At 34.5% G+C, this 15,406-nt stretch overlaps 1 protein-coding gene across 1 annotated transcript; it reads left to right on the plus strand.

Annotated features, from left to right (window-relative positions):
• The first annotated feature begins 569 nt into the window (after positions 1–569).
• Positions 570–11,940, plus strand: l(2)gd1 (lethal (2) giant discs 1). The gene is made up of 14 exons (XM_090116168.1): positions 570–804; positions 1,200–1,407; positions 2,207–2,417; positions 2,704–3,029; positions 3,370–3,588; positions 4,378–4,466; positions 4,789–4,950; positions 5,338–5,545; positions 5,954–6,092; positions 6,676–6,906; positions 8,454–8,631; positions 9,318–9,469; positions 10,821–10,932; positions 11,244–11,940. The coding sequence occupies exons 1-14, from the start codon at positions 760–762 to the stop codon at positions 11,361–11,363; spliced, it is 2,400 nt and encodes a 799-aa protein (XP_089972294.1). The 5' UTR covers positions 570–759; the 3' UTR covers positions 11,364–11,940.
• Positions 11,941–15,406: the final 3,466 nt, after the last annotated feature.

Raw genomic sequence — 15,406 nt, forward strand, 5'->3', positions numbered from 1 at the left:
TTAAATTGAAAAATAATTTTAAAACACTTTGACTTCAGGGACTTTTCATGTTGATCCAGTAGCTGAAAAAAAAACTGTCTTCCGTTACACTCAAGGTACACTAGTTGAAAAATTATAGCCAAGCGTACGAAGCAGTACGAAGAGAACTGTCTATTAACCTACAATATATGTATAAGAATTTAAAAGAACAGTAAATTAACTGTATCGTAATGTTTAAAAACTTTTAAAACATTTGATTTATCGTATTTATAGATTTTTCGCACAATTTTTCGATATTTGTTCTATTGAAACCACGAAACTGACAAAACATAAATGGGCATACATATTCATTCATTCATTTTAAAATTTTATATTTACAAAAATTATTAATATATTGTATGGATAATATTTATCCGACACAGGAATCCGATCCAAAAATCAAAATTCATTACAGTTTGTAATGAATTTTGATTTTTGGTTGAGAACTGTGGTTGAGAATCTCAGTTGAGAATGTTATTATTGCCATTATTAAATTGTTAAGTATATTTCACCAACTGTCAAATAAAACCACAAACAAAATGATTAATCAAAGTCAACATCCAAACTCACCAAAGCAAACAGATTTGAGATTTGTGAAGTTGATCTTTGATGTTATTTTCTTTGTCACAAATATTTTATAATAAAAACAAACTGATAATTGATATCCAAGGATCTATATTGTGTTTAATTTAAATGAGGACTGTATTTAATAAGACAGAAAGGTACTAATACAACAAGAAAATGTCTAGGAAACCTAATTCCGGAAAAAGAGGCAATTTGTCGCAAGTGAGTCATTATAATTTACTTTACATTAATGTTATATGATCTTAGACCATATTAAAGAAAATTGCAGGCAATATATTTTTAGACTTGCCGTCAGATACCCTATTCGTAATATTCCACTAAATGTTAATATTTGTTATTTCTTATCAGCTGATTGTATGTCAACAACATAATCCAGTTATGTATTTGCATTCTCAAAAATTGCACCTTTAAAATAGGGTTTTCTAGTAAAGAAAAATGAAATTTCATTCATTTTAATGAATATGATTTATCAATGCATTAAACCCAAGGTTACATAGCTTTTTTGCAACTCTTAAGCAATTAATTTTTTTAATTTTCATACTGTCATGTTAATTACGTGCATGTTCCTATAAGATAAAAAATTGTTTTGTCGACAGTTTGGCCTCATAGACATGCCAGATTTAGACGATGAGCCCATGGGTTTATCTGATGACGATGGCGATTTAGAAGCCGAGTTGGCTGCGATCACTGGAGGTGGTGGTAAGAGGAGTAAGCCAAAGAAACCAGCTGCGGTGGCACCAGCTGACCTGGATGCTATGATTGCTGCTAGCTTGAGGGATGTGCCCTCTGATGATGAGGGATCTGGTAAGATTTCATAGTAATAATATTTATTTATAATATATAAGTAAATATAAGTAAATATATTTATTTATTTACCTATTTAATAAGATTTCATAGTAATTAAATAAATAAATAAATATAATTTATTGAAGAGCTTACAGTGTGTACATAACTAAATAAATGCATATATTCAAAATTTTATATCTATACAAGTGAAATATTTAAAAAAATTATGTTGATTGTAACATGTATTTAGACAATGTAAAGTGAAGCCCCATGTCCCCTAGTGGGGTAAGGGGCAGATGCATTACATCTGTTTCACTGATCGATTTTCTTTAGGAACAAGTAGGTGATCGGCCTTCTGTGTCCTACCAGACCAGACTAGACAATGTAGTGTTAAGTTGATTAAATATATTCATACTTGTTTTTTTGTTATATGCTTTTCTGAAAAATGAAATAACATGATGTTTACAATATTTGAGATTGGTTACTTAGGATATCAATATATTATGAGGTCTTTATCCATACTAATATTATAAATGCGAAAGTAACTCTGTCTGTCTGTCTGTTACTCATTCACGCCTTAACTACTGAACCAATTTGCATGAAATTTGGTATAGATTATTATATTTTGATACCCGAGAAAGGACATAAGCTACTATTTACCCCGGGAAATAGGATAGGGGGAACGGGAACTATGTGGGTTTTTCTTTGACTGCGTGGGCGAAGCTGCGGGTGGAAAGCTAGTAAGTAATAAAAGACAAGAATAAAATCAATCATTCTTCCCCATTAATCATCACCTCATGACATTACTTATCCACAGGTGATGATGACGACCCAGATTTACTCAACGAACTACAAGAGCTAGCTTTCGATAACGATGAAGCTCCCCGTCTCAGCAGGCCAGCTCCCCCACCACCCGGAACTGTTAGTGCGGAAAACAGTACCGTTAGTTTGTTGCAAGAGAGGATATCTAATTATACTATAGCCGAGAAGGCTGCTAAGGAAAGTGGCGAAAGTAGTAGGGCTAGACGGTAAGGATATAATGAAACACTTTATTAAACTGAAGATTAACTCCTTTACTTATACACATAATTAATCTTTTTTCATAAGCATGGTAGTATATGGTGTAACTTTTCATTATTAAAATATTAATAAAATTGAACTATTGTACAAGTACATATAATCAATGGATATGATGTGAAAAAAAACTGTTACTAAAAACAAAATGTTTTGTTAAATTTAATTTGAACTGTACCTATTTTGTTACAGAAAAATGAGGCAATTGTATTTGTTCTAGTGTAAAACTATTTTTCGCAGTTTCGGCCGCGGCCTCAAGACCCTGAACGACTTACTAAAACAAGCGAAAGCTGGCCGTCCTATCAACGATGAAGATATTCCTCCCGCCGTTAGTGTTGGCAAGCCAGCCGCGCCTGTTGCACCATCAGCCCCACCTCCAGATGTGGTTCCATCAACTCCAGAACCAGTTCCTCAACCACCAGCTCGAAGGGCACCAGCTCCTCCACCTCGTGCGGAATCCCTGGAGAAGAGACCGGTTACACCCCCTGAGCCGAAGGAACCGCCACCACAGTTGCCGACAGAGACGATAGATCCAGCTAAGGAGGAGGGATTGAGGTTTATTTTAAGTAGGTTATGCTTATTAAATTACTTGTTTTAACAATAGTCCAATTGAACTATAGTTTTGCCTGGAAATTTTTTCCTAGAGTTTTGAACAAGGTTGAATTATTAACTATTACGTACTTTTAACTTTTTTCGTATTTGCACCGGGGTATATTTACCGCTAACCCTGCCATGTAGCACACATGGTATTTTAACGATATTTCTTTTCTTATTTGACGAAAAAAAAAATGACTAGGCAAAGCTTTTTTCAGAAAATTTTTCACCATAAATATTTTTCGACTTTTTTTTATCCGAGATCAATAGAGTAAATTAAAACAATAATCTTAATATTGGCAATAATTCCAGAACGCAAAGAAGAATTCAAAGCGGCAGCTCTAGCAAGCAAGCACGCGGGCGACAAGACCATGGCGCTCGAATACTTGAAAGTTGTGAAACAGTTCGATGTAGTGGTGCAAGTGTATAAATCTGGTGAAGCCATGGACCTGAACGAGCTGCCCACCCCCGAGGGTATCGCTGCTGCTGTACGGGCGCAGACCAGTGAGGAACAAGTGCAGAATTCTGCTGGTAAGTTGGGAAGTTTGACATAGTGGTGCAAGTGTATAAATCTGGTGAAGCCATGGACCTGAACGAGCTGCCCACCCCCGAGGGTATCGCTGCTGCTGTACGGGCGCAGACCAGTGAGGAACAAGTGCAGAATTCTGCTGGTGAGTTGGGAAGTTGGGAAAAGTTATTTTTAGTGGATTTACTATAAAAACATGGACTAACAATTGCCTTCAAGTCATCGTCAAAAAATGTCAGAGTATTGTTGTATCTTTAATAACCCATTGAGCCCCGAACGGCCCGATCGGTCCACGACACAATAGATTTTCTATTGTGTCTGTGATTCCGGGGCCTGAGTTACTATAATATTATAAAGAGGAAAGGTTTGTATGTATGTATGAATGGTTTTCACGCATAAACTACTGGACCGATTTTGATGAAATTTGGCAAAGATAATCTTTAGACCCTGAGAAAGAACATAGGCTACCTTTTATTGTGAAATATGTACCACGGGCGAAGCCGGGGCGGACCGCTAGTAAACTATAAAGTATAAAGCGTTCATTAAAATTAACACATTATTTCGTTGTAGTAATATTTAGAGTCTTTTGTTTGATCATTAGAAAACTCTGCCTTATACACGCGTAAGCAGAGTTTCGCTTTGGACAATTTTCGAGCAAGTTAAAGTCTTGTAAAACAGCTTTTAATTGCCACTTTGCTAGTGCAGCATTAACTATAGAACTTCAAAGAGATGGAAATCAACTTAGAATTTCTAGTTCTACTTTAATCATTAACTTAATATCCTTTTTCAATTAGAACCAACCCCAACTCCAGTTTCTGAAGGGACACTCATCACAGCGTCCACTGTAGATGAGGCATTGAGGCAAAGACTCGCTGCTTTTCAGGTAAAGCCAATGTATTTTTCTTGATTTATTTGCATTCATAGTATTTTTTTTTCTTTTATATAGAGAAATAAACTTGAAAAATTGTACTATTATTAATAAAAAGTTGAGTGAGGAAACCTTTAAATGTGGATATATTATTTATTAACCGAAAAATTCATCAGCTGATAAATTTTTTGGTAGCAGAAAAACTAATGTGCTTTAGTAACCAACTTCTTAAATGTTATGAAATATAAATCTTAAAAGTCTGGTTCTTCTAAAATTTGAAGTTATTTGTTTTCACAAAAATCGCCAGATCATTTTAATTTGTTTGCTTTTTTTACAGGAACAAGAAGCCAAAGCCAAAGAACAAGGCAATTCCTCAAAGGCCCGTCGCATGGGGCGTATAGTGAAACAGTATCAAGAGGCAATAAAGTTACATGCTGCGGGCAAACCTCTGCCCCTGGATGAGTTGCCCACACCTAATGGATTTGCCCCTATACCTGGAGTGAGTTTAGAAGTGTAAAAAACTTATTAGTGTTTAGTTTTAGATTAGGGAATTATGAATAATTGAGGGTAGATTCGAAAAAAAAATCTGAATGATTTTACATTGATTTAAATTGGTTTAGCCACAGTATGGCAAAAAGATGCGGGCTGGACACCCGCCTCATGATCGAACTTTTTCTATTCTTTAGGCTGCGTTTCCACAAGTGATTTGTTTGTAAAGAACATCATATCGCTTTATTTAGCGAAAGTGAACCCTTAAAAATTTAATATTCTTCCTAATAATGTATCCTCGTGTGTTTTAAAACGCCGAAATAAGTAATAAATCGTGTTCTATATCTATTAAAAATTTCGAATTTGTAATGGTCAACTAAATATTTGTACGTTACAGGAGCAACAAAGCCCCAAACCAGCCCCAAGTCCCGCTGGCCCCCGAAGTCCCGCTGGCCCCACAAGCCCCAGTGTCCCCACAAGCCCCAGTGTCCCCGCACCGTCCCCGCGACCGTCCCCACAATTGTCCCGAAATGATAAGCAATTATTGCTATTGATGCACAGACAGAAGGAGTATAAGGAAGCGGCTATTAATGCTAAGAAGAGTGGTGAGTCATATTTTGTATCTTTTTTTAAGTAGTTAATTTTGTTAATTTTGTTAATATACACGTGAACGTGACTGTTTTATCAACGTTTTAATAACGACATAACGTAGTATTTAACAAGAATAAGAATAGATCGATTGAGCGCCATTTTAAGCAATAATGTTGTAATTTGCCAGATATAATAAATTTAACAGTTTGTGATATATACAAAAAGGCTGCAAATTCAAATTAAATATTTTATTTCATGAACATATTGTAGCCTGATGTATTCTGATGTTATACAAAACAAATAGTATTTATCAATTCACTATTACATAAACGTCATCAATATTCTTATTCTTGGTCGAATCTCTTAATACAAAACACACTCAAAACCCAAAACTATTATTAATCTTCTAAAATACCCCACAGGTAACATAGAACAAGCGAAGGAATACCTTCGCGCGGCGAAAGGGTTCGATTCCTTGATAGAAGCGACAAAGGGTGGTCTGCCCGTTGACTTGAAATCTATCCCTCTACCGCCTAAAGCTAAGAAACAAATTGAGGAGACGTGAGTACTTATATTTCATTTAGGGCCGATTTTTCAATGCTTGGATAAAACTTATTCGTCAAATAATGTATAAAACTACCATTTTAAAAACGTATTCTAATTGCCCGTATTTGACAGTTTACGTGACATTTTAATATTATCGTGTAATACTTTATAGGACGGATAAGTTTTATCCGAGCATTGAAAAATCGGCCCTTAAATGTCAAAGTTAGACCTTCATTTGATGGTTGTCTTGATTGCTTGAATCTTCCAAACTTAACCATTTCTTATAATCCTAGAAATAATCTATATATTTTTTTACATCTAAGTGCAAAAATAAAAAAATCTTCATTTTTCCGGATATATCACTGGCAATTACTTAAAACAGTTTCATCGTAGTTAGAGTACAGTATTCATGTTTTTTATGTTTCGCAGACTAAACACTGCAATGTGTGTTTAATAACTCAGGCCCCGGATTCACAGACACAATAGAAAATCTATTGTGTCGTGGACCGATCGGGCCGTTCGGGGCTCAATGGGTTAATATATACTTTTTATATTGTAAAATCCTAAGCAATATGTCATAAAAAGCCCTCATTTCCAGTTTCGACATAGTAGCAGCCGAAGATTGCGACCCGAGAGAAGATTCCCTCATAACCAGCGACGGTGATGACGTCATGTCACGGTTACACGCACAACTAACCCGCCAACTGAAACTGTGCGTGACTAACCGTGACCATTACCGCGCTATGGGCAATATAGCGGAGAGTAACCGCTTTGAACACATGGCGGTTAGCGTGAAACAGGATTTAGATGTAGTGGCTGTGGCTAAAAGGTAGGTTTCATAAGAAAAAAAATGCAAAAAATATTGTAGATAACTCATATTTTATGCTGTGCGTTACTAACTAACGTAAAAGGTGGGTTTGTTAAGAAAAAATCCCAAAAAAATTCCTGTTAAATTATGGATGACTAACCGTAACCATTACCGAGCTATGGGCAATATAGCGGAGAGTAACCGCTTTGACCACATGGCGGGTAATGTGAAGCAGGATTTGGATGTGGTTGCGGTTGCTAAAAGGTAGGTTTTTTGAGAAAAAATCACTAAAAATTGTTTAGGTAACCCGTCATTTGAGGCTGTGCGTCACTAATTAATCTAATCAGTGGGTTTCTTAAGATAAAATTGTCAATAAATTAGAAAAAATCGATTTATAATTGTGCGTGACTAACCGTGACCATTACCGCGCTATGGGCAATATAGCGGAGAGTAACCGCTTTGAGCACATGGCGGTTAGTGTGAAGCAGGATCTGGATGTAGTGGCGGTTGCTAAAAGGTAGGTTTAATAGGAAAAAATCGCAAAAAAGGTTTTAGATAAGTCGTCAATTAAGGCTGTTCGTCACTAATTACCTAAGAAGTGACTAACCGTGACCATCACCGCGCTTTGGGCAATAAAGCGGAGAGTAATAGATTTGACTTTTAGCAACCGCCACCATAAGGTTTCATAAGATAAATTAATAGCAAGAAATTGTTTAAGCTGATCCATTTACTAAGACTGTTCGTTTCTAACTAACCTATGAAATGGGTGTGTTAAGATAAAATCGTGAAAAAAAAAATAAAAAAAAAAAATTTCTAAAGCTTTGCGTGACAAACCGTGATCATACTATCAAAAAATATCAAATGTGTCAAAAAAAACAAATCGCATAAAATCTCAACAAATCCTACAAATTCAGTTAAAATTATATGTCATAAAAAATGTTATCTTAATATACATAAATCTCGTGTCACAATGTTTGTCCTCAATGGACTCTGCGAATTCACGAATATGTGGTTCGGGTTTCTCTGCGTCAAATTATTACAATCATATTTCCTTTCATATTATTTTCTCGCTTTAAACAATTACTAACACTTTTTTTGGGTATTATTTTTATGTAGATACACATTGCAATACTGCACACCACTTATATATAAACTTTGAAATTAGATTCTATAACACTTAATAATTAAATATTCTTACGTATTTACGTAAGAGTGACGTCACGCATACGCCATGATACCTGTGAGCTGTTTTGGCACAGTTAATAAATATTTATTGAAAAATGGCTTTTATCTTCGTTAAATTTAAGTATATTAGCGAAATATAGGGTTTTTCTTGTTTAATAAAGGTATACACACATTATGGAAGAGGTTTTGAAAATCTTTCGTCATGCCTATTATAATAAAATTCGCACACCATGTGCAGTTCGATCCAACTTGAGAGATGGGATAGTTTAAACATGTAGGTACCACGGGCGAAGCCGGGGCGGACCGCTAGTTGTATATATGTCTCTTAGTTTCTCTTTTGCTTTGAATTATATGACTAAGAACTGTTTTTTCTTCCATTCCAGTCTCAACCAACCGCCCCCCACGTTCCACTACGAGGGCCGTCAGTTCGCGATAGTACAATGCAACAGCGACCTTAACGAGAACGACTTAGAGCTCACAATCGTGCGCGGGATCGCGTACAATGTGCCCAACCCGAGGGAGGTGGATACGTATGTGAAATTCGAGTTTCCGTTCCCGCAGGTGAGGTTTTTGCTATTAAATTGATTATTTAAAGGTCAAAATATGTGATTTGATTAGTCGAAAAATTATGAAGTTAGAGATGCGATTTGTTTGTTAGATAGATATAATGTGGTAAATTAAATTATGAGGAACATAAAAAAATGCTTAAGAAATTGTTCATAAATAAATACTATAATTTATGCAAATATGAATATTTATGTTTGTGAAATTATTAAATTTATTCCATTGATCTTATTTTTATGTTTGGTCCTTCGAGTCGGTTTGTTTTAAACCGCCATTTGTACAATTAATTTTGTTATGTAATTTAACTATTCATATGACGTTCGTTCTGCCCATACAGCGGCAGGCGAGAGCTTGTCTGTGCGTTTCAGTGTCACGCTGTTCAATTTGTTGTTTATTTTAGTTATTGAAGTGAAACTTCTTTATCGGGGTTGGAAAAAAATTTAGTGTAACATTTTTTCGTTACGCGTGACATTTTTGCGTTACGCGCCATCTTTTTCTTATCCCTACCACGCGTGATTCGACGTATTTCTGTAAAGTTGCATATAGTAAATTATTTATAATAATAAATAAATTATTAATAAGGTCATAAAGAAGTTTCACTACTTACGTGTGTACAATAGTACACGCACACATTTTTTATTTTTTTTGTACAATAAACGATAAACAAATGAAACACTAAGCAGGACGCGCCGGCAAGTGAGCGCACAGCACTCGTCAAGGACACGAACAGTCCGCAGTACGACGCGACGTTCGTTCTGCCCATACAGCGGCAGGCGAGGGCTTGTCTGCGTGTGTTCAAACGGCACGCTGTCAAATTTGAAGTTTATTCTAGAGGGTGAGTTTATTTTTTTTAACAAATTGAAAAAAAATATTTCCTTATAAAATCTAAGAGCGTAGACGCACTATGCGGGTAGCCGCATTGCGGGTAGCCGTCCGGCTGACCGCAAGCACAATTATGTACGTAATATTCATTTCTATGCGCACTGTGCGGTCTACGGTAGCCGCATCGCGGTGCGCATAGAAATGAATATTACGTACATAATTGTGCTTGCGGTCAGCCGGACGGCTACCCGCAATGCGGCTACCCGCATAGTGCGTATACGCTCTCTTAAGGAAAGCTGGCATGTTCACAGTACTCACACTTATGCAATTTTACTATACAGTATGTTCAAAAATAAATGCGACTCTAGTTTAAGACAAGACTTGAATTGTAAAATGGGTGCGTTGTAGATAAATATTATATACATATTTAATTATTAAATCTCTCATAATTTATATGTAAAATTAAAATTTAAAAGTAACTCAATTGATGAACTTAAGTAATTATTTATTCTCATAATCAATTGTAAAATAATAAGAGTATTAATAATCATTCAATTATAAAATAATACGTAAATTTCATGTCATATTCAAAATAACGATAGAAACAATACAAATAACACGTGCGCTCACTCCCAAGAAACAAGACAAGCGAAACCCTAGCACATAAGAGATAAGGCTACATTACAATAAAAGCTGTATTGTTCAGCTATGTATGTAAATTTTAACTTACGGCGTTTATATTTTGCTTACAAAACTTATTTATACTGCATAATTTAACCCAGGTAAAGTAAAAAAATATTCTAATCCGCGTGCCGCGAAGTATCTCTTCGAATATAGTTAGTAGTATACCTAACGTCTTTGTTTAAATTACACCATCCTATATATTTATAAAAAAATGCAAAATAAAAACAATAATTGTCCACTTCACCCTCATAAGCTAATCTGCGCGCGACAGAGACAGGCAGACTTTTCATGATGCGTATGCACTATGACGTCACGCCGCGCGCGTCTTCACAGACACTACACATGTGCAATGTGTCAATGTGTTGACGTTCCAGCTCTTCTTAATCGGCCTATATTGTAGTATAGTATACCCTAACATAGTCCAATGTAGTGTACTCTAGCATAACAGAGTGTAGTCTAGTCTAAAATTCCCTACTTTCCTGTACCCTAATATAGTCTAGTGTACCACAGTGTAGTGTACCCTAATATAATCTAGTGTACCCTAGTGTAGTGTACCCTAATATAATCTAGTGTACCCTGGTGTAGTGTACCCTAATATAGGCTAGTGTACCCTAGTGTAGTGTACCCTAATATAGTGTACCCTAGTGTAGTGTAGTGTGGTGTAGTGCAATATCCCGCAGGTGTAACCTGTTGTGTTGCAGTGGCTGGTTCAGCAAGGACACGATGTTAGGCGCAGTTTCAGTGAAATTGGCGCCGCTTGAAACGCAAGTCACGTTGCATGAAGCTTATCCGGTGAGTGTTTTAAGAGATTTTTTGGGAAATTACGTTTGAGGACCTAAAAAAAATAATAAATTGGATGAATAGGGTAGATATTTTAAGAACTCTTGTGTTTTATTGATATGTAAAACACGAGGTTTTTAGGGCGGGATCACATTATGACACATGTGATACAGCTTATTTTTAAATAATTAAAGACATTTATTATTTATATCTGATACCTATCATACCTTGACAATACGCCATTTTAATATTCAGACCAATAATTTGGTTGTCTTATATTATTTTTTTTGTTATAAATTCGTGTAATTTATATTATTTCACAGTTAATGGACGGCCGTCGTCCAGCGGGCGGCTCGCTCGAAGTGCGCATGCGTGTGCGCACACCACTATTGCAACAGCAGATAGAACACACCAAACACCGCTGGCTTGTCATCGATAATTAATAAATAAATAAATATTTCTTTTTAAACCCTCATATTGACGTACGTAATATGTAAATAACTATACTCACAACCTTTCAATTAATGTCCGAAGAAAAACTCTGCCTACGTGTGTTAAAGGCAGCGTTTTCTAATAATCAATACAATGTAATTTGAACGTTACTGCCACTTAATAAGGTGTTAATTTGAATTTTTATTTTCTATAACGTTGCTCGGACATTTTTTGATTACCTTTCAAAAGGCAATTGTGAGTCTAGTAATATTTTGTAGTTTATAGTACGCCAATGAAATACCCTCTTGTTTTTTGAGATCTGGAAAAGAAGTAAGGTTTGTTCGTTAGGGACCTTAATGAGCGAAGGTTTATTTTTGTATGAAATACCAGCTTTATGTACTTTTCTGTTTTAGAATAATTGCATTTAAATGATATTCATCGATCGACGTTTAATTTAATGAAATTGTATCGAGTGGTAGTTTAAACTGTGTTTTTCTGTAAAAATATCAAATATAAAATCATTTTTATTGCTATGTGAAATTTTTTAGCTATATTTTTTGAATAATTAAATTAGATTTTAATATTCTGATTAATAGTCATCCTATAAACTCGATATTATCTTAATTATTATAAGGTACGTTGAAAGTAACATTATATCGCTTTTTTAATTCGACATCAAATTTTTTACAGTGACGAGTAGTCCTAAATTAATAATTATAAAAGAAAATAGACAAAAAACATCGAAGTACCTATTGTATCTATATCCAAAAATAAATTTAATATAATTATTGCTAAAAGCAATCATGCAGCTTTAGATCTGTGAGGAATTTAATTCTCAATTAAACACGTTAATAAAACTAGCTAGCTTTTACGCGCAGCTTCGCTTTCAGTTTAAAGAATTACAGAACAGAATAAAGTTTGATGAATAATTACAAAAGTTCAACTGAAAATATCGTGACGTTAAATTCAATCAAAAATGACAAAATGAAAATAAAATAAGTGTTTATTTGAGTCTTAAATTAAACTTGAATGTATATAATAAATTGTATGTAATTATACCTAATATATGAAATGAAATTGTCCAAAACCATAATAATTGTTGTTAATGTAATTATATATTGATTATTGATTATAGGATTCCGTCGGCGGCGCTCGAGTCGTTCGGACGTCTGCATAGTGACCTTACGTTTCCAACTTCAATTGCACAGACTAACTTTGCCGCAGAGACTATTATAATCAAATAATATGGATAAATTGAAAGCAAATAAAGATTCGACGAACGCATCTCCAAATACTTTTATTACTCAAAGGAAGAAGACATCTTCAACGGATGAAATGAAGGAACTGTTTAAGTGTTTTAAAGACGAAATAAGTTCTATGTTAAATAGTTGGAAAAATGAAATTATTGAGAAATTAGTTCAAGACGTGAAAACCCTTAAACACGACGTTAAAGAGATGCAAAAAATAAACTTGGATCTGGAAAAATCTATTGAATTTTTATCAAACACCATTAATGATAGAAATAAAAAGTTAGAAATTCTTGAAAAAGAAAATCAAGCAAACCAGCAGTGCCTAGAAGTTCTCGAAAATCAAATGTATAACCTGCAACAGAAACAACGAGCGAACATATTAGAAATCCGGAATTTACCTAAAAAGGAAAATGAAGACCTAAAATACATTTTTGGAAGACTATGCGAAACTATAAGGATGCCAATAGAAGATTCGCAACTTATCAACATATCTCGAAACCCAGGACCCGCCAGCAGTGTCAAACCCGTATCAGTTGAATTAAAGAACTCCGAGCTCAAATATCGTCTCATCAAAGCAGTGAAATCATATAACGAGAAAAACAAACAGGCGCGCTTGAACTCTTGTGATCTCGGTATCGCTAGCCCAAAAGTGATAGTGTACGTCTCAGAATGTTACCCCGATAAAACAAAAAAGTTGTTTTTTCTTGCGCGTCAATTATGTAAAACCATCAATTATAAATATTGTTGGGTTGCTAATAATCGTGTCTATATTAGAAAAACTGACGGAAGCCCGCACGTACACCTCCATAGTGATATACAAATTAAAAACTATAAACCAATATAGAATAGTGCTTACATATTGTGAATTATCAATTAGGTATTGTATAACTAATTTTGCTATAAAACATGTCCAGAAATTCTATTATTATTGTATACTTATATTTATAATTATTTATTTATTAATAATAATAATCATTCACTTATCTACAAACATAAACAATTACACCAATTGCATTACACAAACATTTCACGCTTGGCCAGGTTTTCTCTGCTGCATTCACTACTCTGTAAAATGTTTTGCATCAACCCTCATACGTTTTAATTTTTATTACTTTTTCATAACTCCATCTTATTATATTGCTATATTTTTACGTAATAAATGTGAGTTTATATATTCGTTAGTGGAAGAAATAAAAGTGCATCAATTTGCGTTTGTAACAATAATAATTAAATATAGATATCCTAACAGCTTACAGAGTTGCGAACATACACAAAAATACAATTTAATTCTTACACCAACCGTTAACGTCTTAATCCTCGAGATTTTTAATATTTCTTTACATTCGATTCAAATGTAATAAACACTGATTTAGATTCTATAAACACAAGTGGTTCCTTTTCGTGCTCTCCAGAAAGTGTGCAGAAGAATTTACAAGTGCAGATGGGACATAAAGGTATGGCTATTTTATCTCAAAACATACGTAACGTTCATTGTAACTTTGATGGGTTATTAGTTTTGCTACAGCGTATTAAAATGCAAATGGATATAATTATATTAACCGAGGGATGGCTATCACAATTTGACAATTATCCTTCTATGGATGGTTACTGTTTTTCAGCTTCGAAATGTAACTATAATAAAAATGATGGGGTCATTGTTTACTATAAGTCAAGTATAAAAAATGTTTTAACTACAGAAAGAAATCTATCCAATGGTACGTGCATACAACTTACTATTTCATCAAATTGCGTAATTCTAGCAATATACCGGCCCCCTTGTTTCTCGAATATTGACCCGTTCTTAATTAGTCTTAAAAATATTTTGATATCGGTCAGTTCTTTCACAAATATAATTTTAATGGGTGATATTAATATTAATATTACTGAACATAGCTGCGACCCAAAAGCTATGGAATATCTTAACTTGTGCGCATTTTTTGGTCTATATCCAGCACATACCTTGCCCACTAGGGGGAATAATTGTCTCGACCATGTTATGATGAAAACTAATTATGTATCAAACACAGCTGTGCTGCTCTCCGAAGTGACTGACCACTACCCAGTGCTACTTTTCCTCAAAGTTAATTTAAATTTTCAAGTGAGAACTGTAAAAAGTACTTGTTATCAAAGCGTTTCAAATAATCTAAAGGAATTTGATTGGGGTAAAATTGAACATATATGCGATCCTAACCAGGCTGTGTCGTACTTGATGGAGGTAATAAGTATCTCTGTACTTAATAATACATTGTTACGATACCTTCCACATTCAAAACGTATCTTTAAACCTTGGATTACACCAGGTTTATTAAAATGTATTCGTAAACGTGATCGTATGCACAAAAAATGTAAAAAGTACCCAGATAATATTATTCTTTTGGCAGATTATAAAAAATATAGAAATATTTGCAACAATACCTTAAAAAAACTAAAACGTGCTTACGAACGTTCAGAAATCGAAAAACACTCACATAATCCCAAGCTATTATGGAAATGCATTAAACGTTTTTGTTATTTAGAACAAAGCAGAGTAGAAGCCACCGAGTTGATATCAACCGACTCTCAAACGTATCGATCAATTAACATGGTTAATGATTATTTCTCTTGTGTAGGTAAAAGTTTAGCTTGTGAAATCTTACTTAAATTAAATAGCACAGAAAGCGAATTGGCCAGATCTTGCACACTTTTAGAGAATAGTATAAATTCTTTCCATCTAATGCCCACCGATAATAATGAAATTACCAATATCATCAAGAATCTGAACAATGACTGCGCTACAGGGTTCGACAACATTCCTTCACGTGTGA

This window comes from Colias eurytheme, chromosome 2, assembly GCF_061535395.1.
Source record: "Colias eurytheme isolate Ceu_HAF_F1 chromosome 2, ilColEury1 Martin Lab GWU primary, whole genome shotgun sequence".
NCBI classification, from domain to species: Eukaryota; Metazoa; Arthropoda; class Insecta; order Lepidoptera; family Pieridae; genus Colias; species Colias eurytheme.